Source organism: Mixophyes fleayi, chromosome 3 (genome assembly GCF_038048845.1).
Source record: "Mixophyes fleayi isolate aMixFle1 chromosome 3, aMixFle1.hap1, whole genome shotgun sequence".
Taxonomy (NCBI): domain Eukaryota; kingdom Metazoa; phylum Chordata; class Amphibia; order Anura; family Limnodynastidae; genus Mixophyes; species Mixophyes fleayi.
In genome coordinates, this window is record NC_134404.1 from 127,673,066 (window position 1) to 127,687,529 (window position 14,464).

Genomic DNA, 14,464 nt, shown 5'->3' on the forward strand with positions numbered 1-14,464 from the left:
ACATATTAAAAGTATATAGTGTGATTTAACTTACATGCTCTGAAAGTGTCTTTTCCACAGCTACGGCAGGCTGACAGGGTGCGTCTGCGGTGAAGAGAGGTTACAGAGCATCTGCAGGGAACTCCTTTGTAAATGTAACTCTCACGAGTTTTACATCAATAGTTTCCTGGAAATGACGCTTTGCCTCGATTTCAGATCCAATTTTGGCGCAAAGAATCAAGTTGTGTTTTGGTTCTACTCAGAAACCCCAAATCTGGATCTGTAGGGTTTTGCCAAATCCAAACCGCTCATCTCTGAAAAAAACACATACAGGTCCTCATTTACTAAGTGTACTCAATGTACCACAAAACAACTTGTTTTTCCAGTGCACCTGTATAGTTTACCAAGTGCACATCAAGGTGCTTATTTATCTTTCACTATTGGTAGATACATTTTCACAACCTTAAAGTGTGTCTAGGTGTGCAGGGGGGCAGAAACCTTTTAATAGGTGCACTATGCAAAAGTGTAATATTCACATCAAAAGTCTAGCCTCTTACCACTTTAATACATCACCTTTTATATTTGTCTTTGTTTAGCACTATGTATTACTAACATCAATCATGTGAATGAGGGGATATCAGGAGTGTTTTTACAGCAAGCAACACTTGTGTTTGTGCAAATCTTTATATTATATTGCTTGTAGAGTACCTAGAAATTAGCATCTCCAATGAAGTGCAACATGGAGGCACATAATGGGTACCATTAATAGTATAAGATGAGGTCTGAAGATGACAAGTCCTGAACTGGTGCAATATTCAAGTCCTATTGAGGACATGAAATGGCCGCTAAGGCCTTGGTGTTACTGACCCAGAATGGCAAGAGATACTTACCTCTTCACTGAGCCAGTCTCAGGGTATCCGTTTCACAGTTTATGTATGCGCAGTGTTACTGAAAGCCAAGACTTTGGCCACAGGTGTCATAGGTGGCATTAACGTTGTTATCCTTCCCGGGGTAAGGATACTAGAATGACATTAAAAAAACAAAAGCATCTTCTTAGAATAAAGCATTATTTTTAATGCATTTGTTTTGTCAAATATTTATTTATTTTTTAAATAATTAAAATATGTTTTTAAACTTTATTTTTATTACAGTTCTGGGGATAAATTTATCAAGCTGCGGGTTTGAAAAAAGTGGAGATGTTGTCTATAGCAACCAATCAGATTCTACCTGTCATTTTGTAGAATATACTAAATAAGTGATAACTAGAATCTGATTGGTTGCTATAGGCAACATCTCCACTTTTTCAAACCCACAGCTTGATAAATTTACCCCTTGGGCTTTCGGTTCCACTGCACTTGCATGAGCCGATAACTGACTCATCCATGAATACAACTGCAGAGACTGGCCCAGGGGATCTGTAAACTCAGGGATATTTTTTCACTATAAAAACCAGGCCTCCTGCTCATTGGAAGGAAGTGTCGTTGCTATGTAGTGTCTTTGGGACAGAAGTTGCAATTCCTGTTCAAAACATCTGGTTTAATGTCTCCTTAGTACGCATAACATCAAATAGATCTGCCAAAAAATTCTTTGTGTCAAGTAACATTATACGACAAAATTATACACCAGCATGGAACAATGCACTTCCGGTATTACAAATGAGTAAAACATCACCTCTATGTATACAAACACAAACTGCTATCTATCTGCCAATGACAGGCTTATTCTTATTCTAAAGTGAAAACAGCTAATTTTAGTCCACTAAGCAATATCGACAACATCTTCCACAATTTACTGGTTAAATGTAGCACCAAACCAAATGGATAATGGTTATAAGGTATTCATTATATTATGCATGAAACAAAATGGAAATGGTTAGACCCCAGGCATGAGACATGCCCACTCCCCTTTCAACCATGGTCCCAATTTGGAAATTTACAATGTTGAGAGGTATGTTATTGCAATTGTAACCGCTGAACAAGCCAGCTCCAGAGGTTTGTAATATATATGACCAGCGCCGGTGCTAGGGTCCTTGGCGCCCTAGGCACAGTGTGAAAATCGGCGCCCCCCCCCCCTTTAAAAATCGGCGCCCCCCGCCGTGGGTACCCTGTCAAAATTGGCGCTGTGCTTCCCTCCTCTCAGCTCCCCTCCCCATGTCTTTCTTTATCTTACCTGCATGAAGCTGCTCCTCTCTGCTCTGTCTTCTCCCCTCCCCTCACAGACACTGTCGGGCCGTGATGATGTCATCATCACGGCCTGTCACTGTCAGTGAGCGAAGGGGAGGAGACAGAGCAGAGAGGAGCAGCTTCATGCAGGTAAGATTCATAGCCCCTTCCCTCCTCTCCTCCCTGTGGATTTTCTGCAGAGCCCGGCGCCCTAGGCAATTGCCTAACCTTGCCTAATGGGAACGCCGGGCCTGTATATGACTGAATAGTCACTCACCGGTGATGATGCAGTGTCTGCACCCACATTTTTCTCAGTGGCTCTCTGCAGGTATTGCAGGGCAGTAAACCCCTGACTCATCCAGACACAATAAACACAAATGTAAATTCAACACAGGCCACCTTGATACATTTAATTAATAGAGAGTTAAGAAAGCAGAGGTGGGGTGGCTTAGAGAAAATAATCGTGTTAAATAAATGGCTAAATAAGCTTTGCTAACAATCTGGTGTACAACAAACACAAAGAGAGAAAAACCAATTTTTTTAAATCCCTATTTTTATTAATGATAAAACTGTTAACATTTATTTTATAAATTAAGTTTGTTTGTATGCATTCTGTTGTGACTTGAACATGAGTCAGGCCCACACTGTGCAAAAGTGTAAACTTCATATGAAATATTTTTATATAACTGCTCCAGGGGTAAAACTCCAATATAATGCATAACTCAGACACACTGTAAGAAACAAGGTGTGGCAAATGACTCAAACTCAGAATGTTCTTGTATAAAAGTAGGAGCAAAAGCAGATGTTATGACTATGACAACACAAATGTTAAACTCACCTTCTGTGATGTATTTGCTGGTCATAATTGCAAAGGCCGTTAGTATCAATGGAAACTATGCCACTGTGCCATCAGGGAATCCACCCGTGACCAGGAAAATAGAACTACATACAAATAACTAATGGAAATAACACTTAAACATGAATATACTGCAAATACATTAAAGGAAAGGTGCATTTCATAATTTTACATGTTCTTTGCCTAATCGTTTGTAATAAAATATGTATCAGCATCAATACATTTGCATTTTCACAGGCTTATAAATGGTGTTAGAGTAGTATCAGAAGAAATGCAATTGCAGTTTATCAAGAGTTTATAAAAAATACAACAGGCCTCCCAACAACACTAAGATTAAGGTGGAAAATAGATCTCTTTGGGGCATATTCAATTAAGGCTGCAGATCGCGACTGCGCACATAAAGTGCCAATACGGTACCGCAACATCGCGGATTTCCCTTAAGACCCTATGGGGTAAGAAGGGAAATCCGCAATGTTGCCGTAAAGGGAAGAATGTACCCGCACATAACCGCGATCTGCCATCTTAATTGAATATGCCCCTTTGTCTTGTTTAGACATAACTAAACCTTCTACTGTATTAGTAACCTTTAATGATGTTATAATTGCCAACTTTTAAAACCTGACCTACTAGAGAAAAACGGCATTGAATAGCAGGGGTGGGGCTTAATGGTGCGATTGCGTCATTAAGTCCAGAATCCACAAGTGTCCGGGAGGTTGCCCCGAAATTCTGGAGCCTCCCGGACATTCCGGGAGAGTACACAAGCATGGCTATAGGCTATTGCTACACAACCCATTTCGTGGAACATTTTTCTTCTTTGTGAATACAGATTAAAAAAAATCATATTTAAATTATTTATTTATCTTCTAATTGTGTATTCTAGAATTATTTAGAATGTAAGCTCTCAGGAGCAGGTTCCTCTATACCCTTTGTCTCCTGCCAGTCCATCTTGTCTGTATGTCTGTAAGCTCTCAGGAGCAGGTTCCTCTATACCCTTTGTCTCCTGCCAGTCCATCTTGTCTGTATGTCCCTGTTTATATTGTACACTGTATATGGTATGCTGTAGTGTGCTATGTGTTGTCTATTGTATTTGCTGTATGCTGATATTATTGCATTTACATATTATTACTGTATGTATTTGCCTTGTATTGTTGTATCTTAGCTGTACAGTGCCGCAAAATCTGTTGTGCCTTATAAATAAACAATGATGAGGAATGCCTACTTTGAATTTAGAGTCCTTAAATTACAAATGTTGTTGCTCTTGCTATTAATGTATTTGAAAAACATTTTGTGGTTGGACTAGCTATTTTTTTGCTTTCAGGTTTTAGCTTCAGTCTTTGATAACCTGTTTTACCTATTTTGCTACATTCCTTTTCTATTTCTAGATATACTTTTCAGTCCCTTCTAGTTTCCATAATGTAAGTGCTGTTTTTGATTTCCTTATTACCACCAATACTATCTTATTTAACCACATAAGCTGACTTTAATTATTATAAATGTTGTTGACATACAATATGCACTTAACAACAGTATTTAGTTATTTTTAAAAGTTTCCCAAGTTGTACTTTTATTTAAGAGTTTGGGTAACCCAGTCTGTAAACTTTAGAGCTTCTCTGAGCTGTTCAAACTGTGCATTGATAAAAAAGCATAGGGTTTTGTTGCTTTCTTGCCAAACTATTTGAAACTCAAGTCAATTGTTACCAAGTTAGGATCACTAATCTTTAAATGCCCCCTTAGCTGTAAATGATCTATGCTACTAGACAGTACTAAGTCCAGCGGCACCCACTTTAACTTCTACAACTTGTGGAAATCTAGGGGCTAGATTTACTAAACTGCGGGTTTGAAAAAGTGGAGGTGTTGCCTATAGCAACCAATCAGATTCTAGTTATCATTTATCTATTGCTTTCTCCAAAATGACAGCTAGAATCTGATTGGTTGCTATAGGCAACATCTCCACTTTTTGAAACCCACAGTTTAGTAAATATACCCCTAGGTGTGTTTTAATACAGATAAAATGTACTTCTTTTGCCAAAACATTTTTTATTGTCCTGATTTCTATCTGGATAGTTAAATCATTCATGAATGGGCCACATTGTTCTTTACTGTTCTTGTAATTTGTAAAAATAATTGCATTTCTGTACAATCAATGTCCTTAGAAACCGGAACATTATTGAAGCCACCTGCAGCACCCTGGCAATGAGCAGTTTCCACGCCAGTCTCTTGTGGAGTATTTACCTATTGCTGCCCCGGGCCAGGGCTGTCACTATCAGGTGTCTTTCCTTCATCCCCTGTTCACTTTCTAATGAACATTAGAAAATAATGCATAATAGGATGTATGTATCCACATAGAACACACATGATTATCCATGCATGGCTTGCTAGGGTTACTAGACCACTTCATCAGGGATACAGCTGTTAAGAAACAATAGATTTACTAATAAATAGCTAATCCATGCCTACTGCCTTAATTATTACATTTTCTTTTGTAATTTGTCCATATTCAACTTACCCAATTTGCAAACGACTTGTCTTCCTCCACAGTTTGAATACTGCCACATAGATATACTGCAGTCAAAAACATATTAAATGGTTTCTAGTTACGTGGATTGTGTTTGAGATGCAGAATTTGTTTCAACTACAGCTCTGGGAAGAAAAGTGATTATTGCGTAGAAGAGAAATTGTGCTTGCTGCCTGATACAAACATGGCTTTCTGACGTATTAGGTAGCAAATGTCCCTGAACAATAACAATATAAACTGAGTGCTAGATTTAACCTCACTCTACAAAAATATTATTATCATCATCACTACAGTAGGCTGTATCCATAATAACACTGCTCTCAGTCAGCATGACCATCATTATTACTGGTCGTTCTACTGAAAATGATTGCCTTTCATACATATTTTGTTTTAAATAAATAATATATTACAGTGATAAAGGGACAATAGACTAGAGCATACATACTCATTGCTAAAAGGGGCAGCATGGTGGCTTAATGGTTAGCACTTCTGCTCTCAGAACACTGGGGTCATGAGTTCAATTCCCAACCATGGATTTATCTCTGTGCAGCTTGTGTGTTCTCCCCGTGTTTGCGTGGGTTTCCTCCGGGTGCTCCGGTATCCTTCCAACACTCCAAAAAACATACTGGGAGGTTAATTGGCTTCCAACGAAATTAACACCAATCTGTGTGTAACAGGGATTTTCTCTATATGCTCCTGTGGGGCAGGGACTGATGTGAATGACAAATATTCTCTGTATAGTGCTGTGGAATTGATGGTGCTATATAAATAAATGGTAATGAAAGCACACTGTATATGTACTGCAAAATGTCTTTGTTTTAGACTAAAGCACCTAGATCATCTGCCTAGCACAATTTTACGGTGCAGTAGCAGGTTTCAGGAGGCAACTACATAAGCGAGAAGTGCTTCTAGGTGTGCGCAGAGGCAGAACAATCTTCAGAGACTCACGGTACAAAAGAGTAAATGTCACATCAAAAGCCCAATCTCATACCACTTTTGCATTACACCTTTCATTAAATAAAACTGTTCAAACTTTACACATATAATTCTGCTCAGTCTAGCCTTATTTATGGCTTTAGTGAAACATGAGAGAGAAGTGACATTGGTACTGCTTAAATTATATGTGGAATGTACAGTACATATCCCATTTTTTGTTTAGTTGATAGTAGCACCCCTCCCCTTTACTGTATCTTGCTGATTTATGTTTGTTTTGTGTGTTTGCACTATATGAAGATCAACAAACCATACCTGATTTAAAAAGTTACAAGAGGACACATTCAAGACAATACATTGAAAGATGGTGGACAATACCTTTAAAACTTTATTCCCAAAACATGAACAGTTTTATCTTGCAGTCAAAATAACAAAACTGGTCATAGCTAAATACAGCAAAGAATTCTTCCAGCCAGAATCCCGTTTTCCCAGCACCTCCTATATACGCAATCTAGCAGGAGTGCAGAGGTACAATACGTTGAAATTGATACCCTGTATTTATTGTCAATAAGATTTGAACTTGCTCTACATGATGATGACTGATCCTGGGTGTAAGGGAGGAAATCACTGCACCAGATATAGATTATTTAAATAGGTAAAGACCTGCCTCTTCATAAATATGGTCAAAAATATATATAACCTAGGACATAAAAATAAGTCCTAGGGGGTGCACCCAACACATAATAAGATATGTAGCGAAAGCAAAAAAGGAAAGGAAAGAATGTGTAATAAACGGGGCACTCCTAGGCGGTCAAAAGGAGAATGATCCTGGGTGTAAGATTTAACTTTAAGTAATTCATTCTTTAACCAATCCAACTGAACATCTATTTCAGAAAAGTCGATTGCTGGGTTTGTGAATTTGGATTTAAAACAGTAATCTAAGGACATATCTAATATAATGTTTGGTCCATAGTGATTAAATCTTATCTATTTAATAACCATAGAGCTAATACTCCAATTCCAATTACTCCAATAATAAAGCCTACAAAATCATCTGCAGATGTATCACTTTCATGTCGTGGTCGGTGTTCTTTTGTAGATGATTTAATCACACATGGCTCATGTTGTAGGCCCCTTGCCCATGACTGATGAGGAGTACTCTGAGTTTCCTTTTTGTCTGCCTGCCCTTTTGGCTTACTCTGAGTATCCTTTCCTTTGTCTGCCTGCCCTTTTGGCTTACTCTGAGTTTCCTTTCCTTTGTCTGCCTGCCCTTTTGGCTTACTCTGAGTATCCTTTCCTTTGTCTGCTTGCCCTTTTGGCGTTACTATCTGCCATCCACAGATTTGCAACTTGCAGCCCTCACAGTGTTCCTTGTCATGAGGCCCTTCCATGTCACTACCATAAACCTCAGGCTTTAGGTTTTGGCTTCTCTCCCTCTGTCCATAGAATACTTGCTGGATTCGATTAGCCAAGTTTATGATAATTCTTTTTATGTTCTCATGACTGATCTCTGCCTTCTCCATCACTGGAAAGATGCACTTCTTACATTCCTGCTTGAAGATCCTCATCCTTACTGTTCCTTGTCTCAGGACTTTGTTCAGATTCATGAGAAATAAAACATGTATTTCTGCAGATTTCCATGAACGTCTACAACGTGAACATCGAAACCTGAACAAAACATATGTTAATGAACTGTAAACAAATTAATAGAATGCTCAAGGACAAAATAAGCAAAATAGAAGAATTATTAAACAAGTCTAATACACTGAAGAACTAAATGGGCTCCTGATTGATTCTAATACATTGAAGTAACACTTAACGCTGTGAGCTGATAGATCAATACATCTGGCCTGTGTATGAAGACAACAAGCAGGTAAGCACATTACAGTGTCTTGTTGCGTGTTCTAACTTGCTTGATGAAAGGTATATCTAGACATTTAAAAATAAAAATAATTATCAATTTACTCACTACCAGAGGACCAGGATTCACCATTTTCCCATTTCTCAATGGATAACTTAATTTTTTTTTTCTACAACTTTGTTCTCATTCAGTTTTTGGAGATGGGAGGCAGTAACAACCTCAAGCCTAGTGCAGGGGGCCCTATCTGCCTTCCTCTTATGACAGGTAGAAGTTTGTAACCATAAACATCAGTGGTGGCTTTGAAAACTAACTCCAGGGATTCCTCCATCCAATATGTCATTGGAGATAATAATGATGATTTGGCCATCTTTGTTTCTTTAGCTGTTGTGCAACTTTAAGGTCCACAACAGCTGGACAGATACAGGTAGATTAATCATGGCACAATAAAATAACATAAATATAGAGGTGGATAAAATCCCATCATTTCTGTGCACAGCAATTCAGCCAAATTTTATCTTAAAAACTGCAAATGTCAGTAAAATTTGTGTTTTTAAATTCTATCAGCAAATCAGTGATTCGTGATTTGCACGGCCCAGTTTTACTTCCACAACTTCCTATCAATCATTTTTTATAGAGTGGAACAGCAGGCAGCAGGAAGACTGAGAGTATGCGTGTGTCAGACGGGAACTTTTAGCATTAGAGTATTTCCAGATGGATTAATACAGTTCAATCCCTTCTCTGCTGAAACATCGCAGTTAAGGGGACGCAGTAATTTCACTGCATAATTGCTCCGTTGTGACAAGATACAGGGTTCCCCATAAGTTTCTGTGTATCAGCACAGGAGCAACTGAGATTTAGTAATGCTAGTGCCTTTCTATCTACACCTATATAGTTATTGGTGCTGACGGCAAGCACAGAAAAAAAAAAGTGTTTTGCTCCAGATAGTGTGTAGAAAAAAATACATTGAGATGGCAATGCATTGCCTAAGTATTTTTACATCTTTGTAGATAAAGGTGCTAATCATGAGTAAAAAAATGTGTATTTGCATCAGTCATTGTATGGTTAAAAAAAATTCCCCAATTGATATGTCAATGTATTGGCTGATAAATTGTACATTTAGGGACTGATATAGAGTTAGAAGTAAGCATTTTCTGTGTGTAAAGTAGGCATTTTGGTACAGTCCATGTGCACAAAAAATACATAACCACAAGTTCCTTTGTAGACTCAGGCACATCTTACACTTACAACTCCTTATGTGTAGAGAGATGGCCAGGGGATCTAAGCCTGTCATGTGTGTCAGAGCTCCTCTACGGACAATCATCTGTTTTGTTTTTTTGCAAATTGAATTGCAAGCCTGCAAGCAAGAAGTAGACCCCTCTGGATCTAGGTGAGAAATAAAGCGGAGAACAAAGGTGTGTGGGTGTGTTTTATTTGTACTAAAGGACTGTTTCAATTGTCTCTGTTTATTTTCCACTGTTTTTTACAGATGACCTACTGGTTTCAGCGAGACCTGGATGTCAGGGCATGCTGGCGCTTGTAGTTCTACAAGTGGCAGCCTAGTCTGACAGTCATGGGTATGCTGTCCCTTGTAGTTCTAAAATCGTCAATATTCAATTACACTGTAGGCATGGCAGGGCTTGCTGGGACCTGTATTTCTCCAGCAAAGAAAAATAAACACTTTAATCATATTTTTAACCTTTGCATTACTCCACACCCACTGCGGGGGTGAGGAGGGTGTGTGGAAGTAGCCCTAGTGCTGCCTCTTCCTAGGGAAGGGGACCACACACTGCGTGTTTCCCTGCCATAGTGTTATAATGCTGTTTGCCCATGATTTAGCCACTATCAGCCTAGGATATGAGCACTAGTGCTTGTTGTTCTCTCTTGGGGGACACGCTCTTTTGCTTTTTAAATTATTATTTATTTTTTACATATTTTTTTCAGCCACAGTTTATGTCTGCGTTTTTTATGTAAGTTGCGACCACATATACATCAGGCCCTTAGATATCAAATCGTGCTAATGATGGAGTTTATATGTTCTCCCCTGACACTCCTAAAACATACTAGTAGGTTATTTGGCTGCTATTAAATTGACCCTAGTCTGTCTCTTTCTGTCTCTGTGTATGTATGTTTGGGAATTTAAACTGTAAGCTCCAATGAGGCAGGGACTGATGTGAATGAGTTCTCTGTACAGCACTGCAGAATTAGTGGTGCTATATAGATGGATGATGATCATGAATATAAAGATGAATGTACTGCCTAAAAGTTATTATAGAGCTAACTAAAGGTACTGAGGAGGATGTTAAATTAGGCAATGATTGTAGACTGCTCAGATAGCTATGTACCAAATACAGCTGATCATTTAGGAAAGCGCACATCAAATTCTCTTGATTTTTCACAGTTGCATTGAAAGTATACTGCACCTCCAAGGATATTTAAAAAAAAAAATTGCCCCCATAAATGCTTTGAATTTAAATAATTAAAATATTTAAAATGTTTTCATTAATGGTTGAACAATATTATTGTTTTTAATGTTCAATTAAGAATTGTCTAATTAACTGTACAGAAGGGTTTCTACGTGTTTTTTTCTCTTCCAAAATTAAAATGGTTGGGGGCATATTTCTTATGCAGGCTAAATCACATTGTTTCTTTCGCATGTATTGTCATTGGTACTAGAGAGTTGTGCCAATATAAATATCAATGAAAAAGTAAAATCAGAATATATGTTCATAGAATAAAAATGGTTAGTCAGACAAATAGATTATACTGTACTAGTATTACCTTCCTTTGTTATCTATGTAAGGTATCATATTGTACACAGATTACTTTACTTGTATTATACTTACTTGCCATAACTACGCTGTGTATATCGTAGCCAGCCCATTTGTATTTGGAGATCCTCATCAACATGCAGTTTCCAATTATCAAGGACTTGACTTTCTTCTATTTCACTGTCAAATTCATCAGCCCACAGTCCCGCATCCATTTTCAGTGCAGATAAACAGCAGCCTTGTGAAATGAGAGCTGGTATCTGCGTAGATATAACACTGACACTTCCAGAGAAACGAAACTAAATGTGCAGCTGATCTCAGTTAACAAGTTCATTGCTACCTGGATGGAAAAACAGGAATGTATGTTATAATCATACACACATAGCAGAATCTTGCTAAGTAATGGATTTTAATTGCAAATATATAATGTACATTTAGTGTTTGATGTCGTTTTGTGATTGTGTAGTTTTTCAATGCAATGATGAGAAATAAGAACATTAAACGTCATTTATGAAGCAAAATCCACACACAACATTTCATTCTGCAACAATGTACCTTGATACAAGGGAGCATGCGCACATTTCAGTTTTTTGAAGTATCCTGTAAATTCAATCTGCGCCTATCACTATCAACATGGATATGCTCATAGTGGTAACAGTAAAAAAATCATTACAAAGTGCATCTAACTACCACTTTAGGACCAGGGGCAGTTTTACGAGTACAGTCATAGGGCCTCACTCTCCTGACTACCACAAGACCTGTCTTTCTCTTCTTGTTCTGCCAGTAGATTATTGTAGGAGTAGGGCCAAGTCCAGCTGGAAATGCACACACTGCCAAAAATTGCTACACACACCTCCCAGTGATAGAAGGCACAATCACCAGCAGGATACTGGTGGCCTCAGTAAAGTTAGGGAGAAAGTGGCGTGGACAGCCACATCACCTGGTAAGTGTGGCTTAGTGTCGCAAAATTGCTAGGGATAGGGACATCATGTGGGGACCCAAGTCTTTAGAGACTCGATTTCCCACATCTAAGGCAGGGCATCTTTCTGGTGACCCAGGACTAGAGGAGAGGAGTTCCCGAGCTCTCCCAGTATTCCTGGGAGTAGGTGCATGGCAGATAGCCAAATCTTGCTAAAGAGAGGAGTGTGAGCAGCACTTGGACCGGTGAGGTAGCTGTCAGGTCTAAGGTGCCAAGCAGGGGAAGGGCCACCGTGGATTCCACAAGGCAGAGAAATAGTCATAACCCCTGAGGAAGTAAACAAAAGGGGGATCCCCACCTCCACGGTGACCCCATAAAAGGCACTAAGAGGCCCTTAGATGTGCACCAGAATGGGTAGGACGTGTGACAATACTACATTGATCAATGATACTGAGCCAACCCCTATGCTGCTTCTGACATTGTGGAAATTAATACTATTATATATATATATATATATATATATATATATATATATATATATATATTATTATTATTATTAGTATTTATTTATAGGGCGCCACTAGGTATCCGTAGCGCCGTACACGGACAGACAGAAACGCGTTACAGGGTGAGACAGCACGGAACAGTTAACAAAAAGCACAGTAACTCGGAAGCTCAAAGTACAGCTAGATGAAAGGTGAGAGGCCCCGGGGGTAGAGAGAGGGGTAGAAGGGCCTCACGGAAGAGATAAGGAGCCGGAGAGCAGAGTTAAGGTGGTGGAGAACAGGAGGAGAGGAGGCCCTGCTCGAAGGAGCGTACAATCTAAGGGGAGGGTAGGACGGACAGAGACACAAGGGTAGGAGGAGGAAAGGGGGAGAGCGGAGGCAAGGACGGAGAGGGGGGAGAGGAGAGAGGTAGGTGGGAGACAGGAGGGAGGGCAGTTAAGTGGGGGACTGGAAGGCTATAAGGAAGAGGTGGGTTTTTAAGGCCCATTTGAAGCTGGTCATATATATATTGTGTGTGTGTGTATATGTCTGTATATCTAATATATAAATGCTTAGTGGCGTCTGTCTGTCTGTGGAAAAAAAAAACAAGTTGCAGCGCCACCTGCTGGGCAGAGTTATACACTGACCTACTAAATTCTTAGTGTGTGTGGGGCAAAAAATTCAAAAAGGGCTGATATTTGGTAGGGCTCAAACTCATTTTCGTGAGGTAATTTTACCTCATGAACACACATGTGTAGAGGCGTACGTTAATGTGTGTGTGTGTGTGTGTGTGTGTGTGTGTGTGTGTGTGTGTGTGTGTGTGTGTGTGTGTGTGTGTGGAAAAAACTATTTTCTCAGAAAGGGCTCATCCAATTGACCTGAAATTTGGTATACTGACATTATTTGCCAAAAAAAATAGAATAGTCAAGTCAGTTAACTTCCATCATCCCCCCTTCCCCCCGTGGGAGGGGTAGTAAAGGCTAAATTTACGAGTTGAGGGGTCAAACTCATTTTCGTGAGGTAATTTTACCTCATGAACACACATTAAAAAGGGCGCTTGCTTCGGGAAGTAACGCTCTTCCCCTGAGGAGGCCTGGGCTAGGCCCAAATGCATGACAAGAACCTTTTTAAGACCTTAAGTATCTTGATTTGACTAGAATGCATAAGTATCATGCACGGGTTAACTTGTATATATATATATATATATATATATATATATATATAGTCCACTCTAAGCGAGGACGATACCTCTACATACTTTGTTGAGTAGTGGAAACAGCACTATAGGGAGACTTTGCAGAAGTGTAAGTGTGCATGTAAAATAGAAGTCCAGCCTCCTACCACATCAGTACCAGCCCTTACCTTAACTCAACCGTCCAGTTTTTCTCCTCAAATATTGCTCGGTTTGGTCTTATTTAGGACTTAATAAAGAGAGTGAGGAGATAAAGGAGCTGTCTTTATTTCACGTGCTAGTTTTGTTTCTGAAGTTTTTTATTACTGTGCTCAAAATGCACCTGGAAATGCTCTTACCCAGAAGTGGATCATGGAGGTGAAAAAAAGGTGGTCATGTTCTTTTGTCCAGTGCAAATGGCCATGAGCTTCCTCGCACAGCAAGAGACACCCCTAGAAATGCACGATATATACCCCTTTATCTCATCTCAATAATCTTGCTCTACACCAGGGTTTCCCAAACCCAGTCCTCAGGGCTCCCTAACAGTGCAGGTTTTCCATATATCCTTGCTGGAGAACAGGTGGATTCATTACTGACTGACACATTGTAACAGATCCACAGGTGGTCCTAATTATGTCACATGTGATCCGGAAAACCTGCATTGTTAGGGAGCCCTGAGGACTGGGTTTGGGAAACCCTGCTCTACACAATGATGTATAATTCTTGTTTTAGTCGGCAAAACTAGGTTAACCAGTACACCTACTCTGTACTATGCTTAGAATGCACTCTCTCCACCCAACAGCGCTGAATCTGCA

At 39.3% G+C, this 14,464-nt stretch overlaps 1 protein-coding gene across 1 annotated transcript; it reads right to left on the reverse strand.

Annotated features, from left to right (window-relative positions):
• Positions 1 to 6,802: 6,802 nt before the first annotated feature.
• On the reverse strand, positions 6,803 to 11,368 carry LOC142143997 (receptor-transporting protein 3-like). The gene is made up of 2 exons (XM_075202326.1): positions 11,150 to 11,368; positions 6,803 to 8,113 (listed from the first exon to the last, which is right to left on the reverse strand). Exons 1-2 carry the CDS (start codon positions 11,287 to 11,289, stop codon positions 7,429 to 7,431), a joined length of 825 nt encoding a protein of 274 aa, XP_075058427.1. The 5' UTR covers positions 11,290 to 11,368; the 3' UTR covers positions 6,803 to 7,428.
• Positions 11,369 to 14,464: the final 3,096 nt, after the last annotated feature.

Bases quoted from the DNA above. Each gene is read 5' to 3' on its own strand.
- LOC142143997 (XM_075202326.1), bottom strand. From the start codon at position 11,289: ATGGATGCGGGACTGTGGGCTGATGAATTTGACAGTGAAATAGAAGAA. The intron at 8,114-11,149 runs GTAAGTATAATA...TGTTTTGTTCAG, and splicing joins ACACAGCGTAGTTATGGCAA to GTTTCGATGTTCACGTTGTA.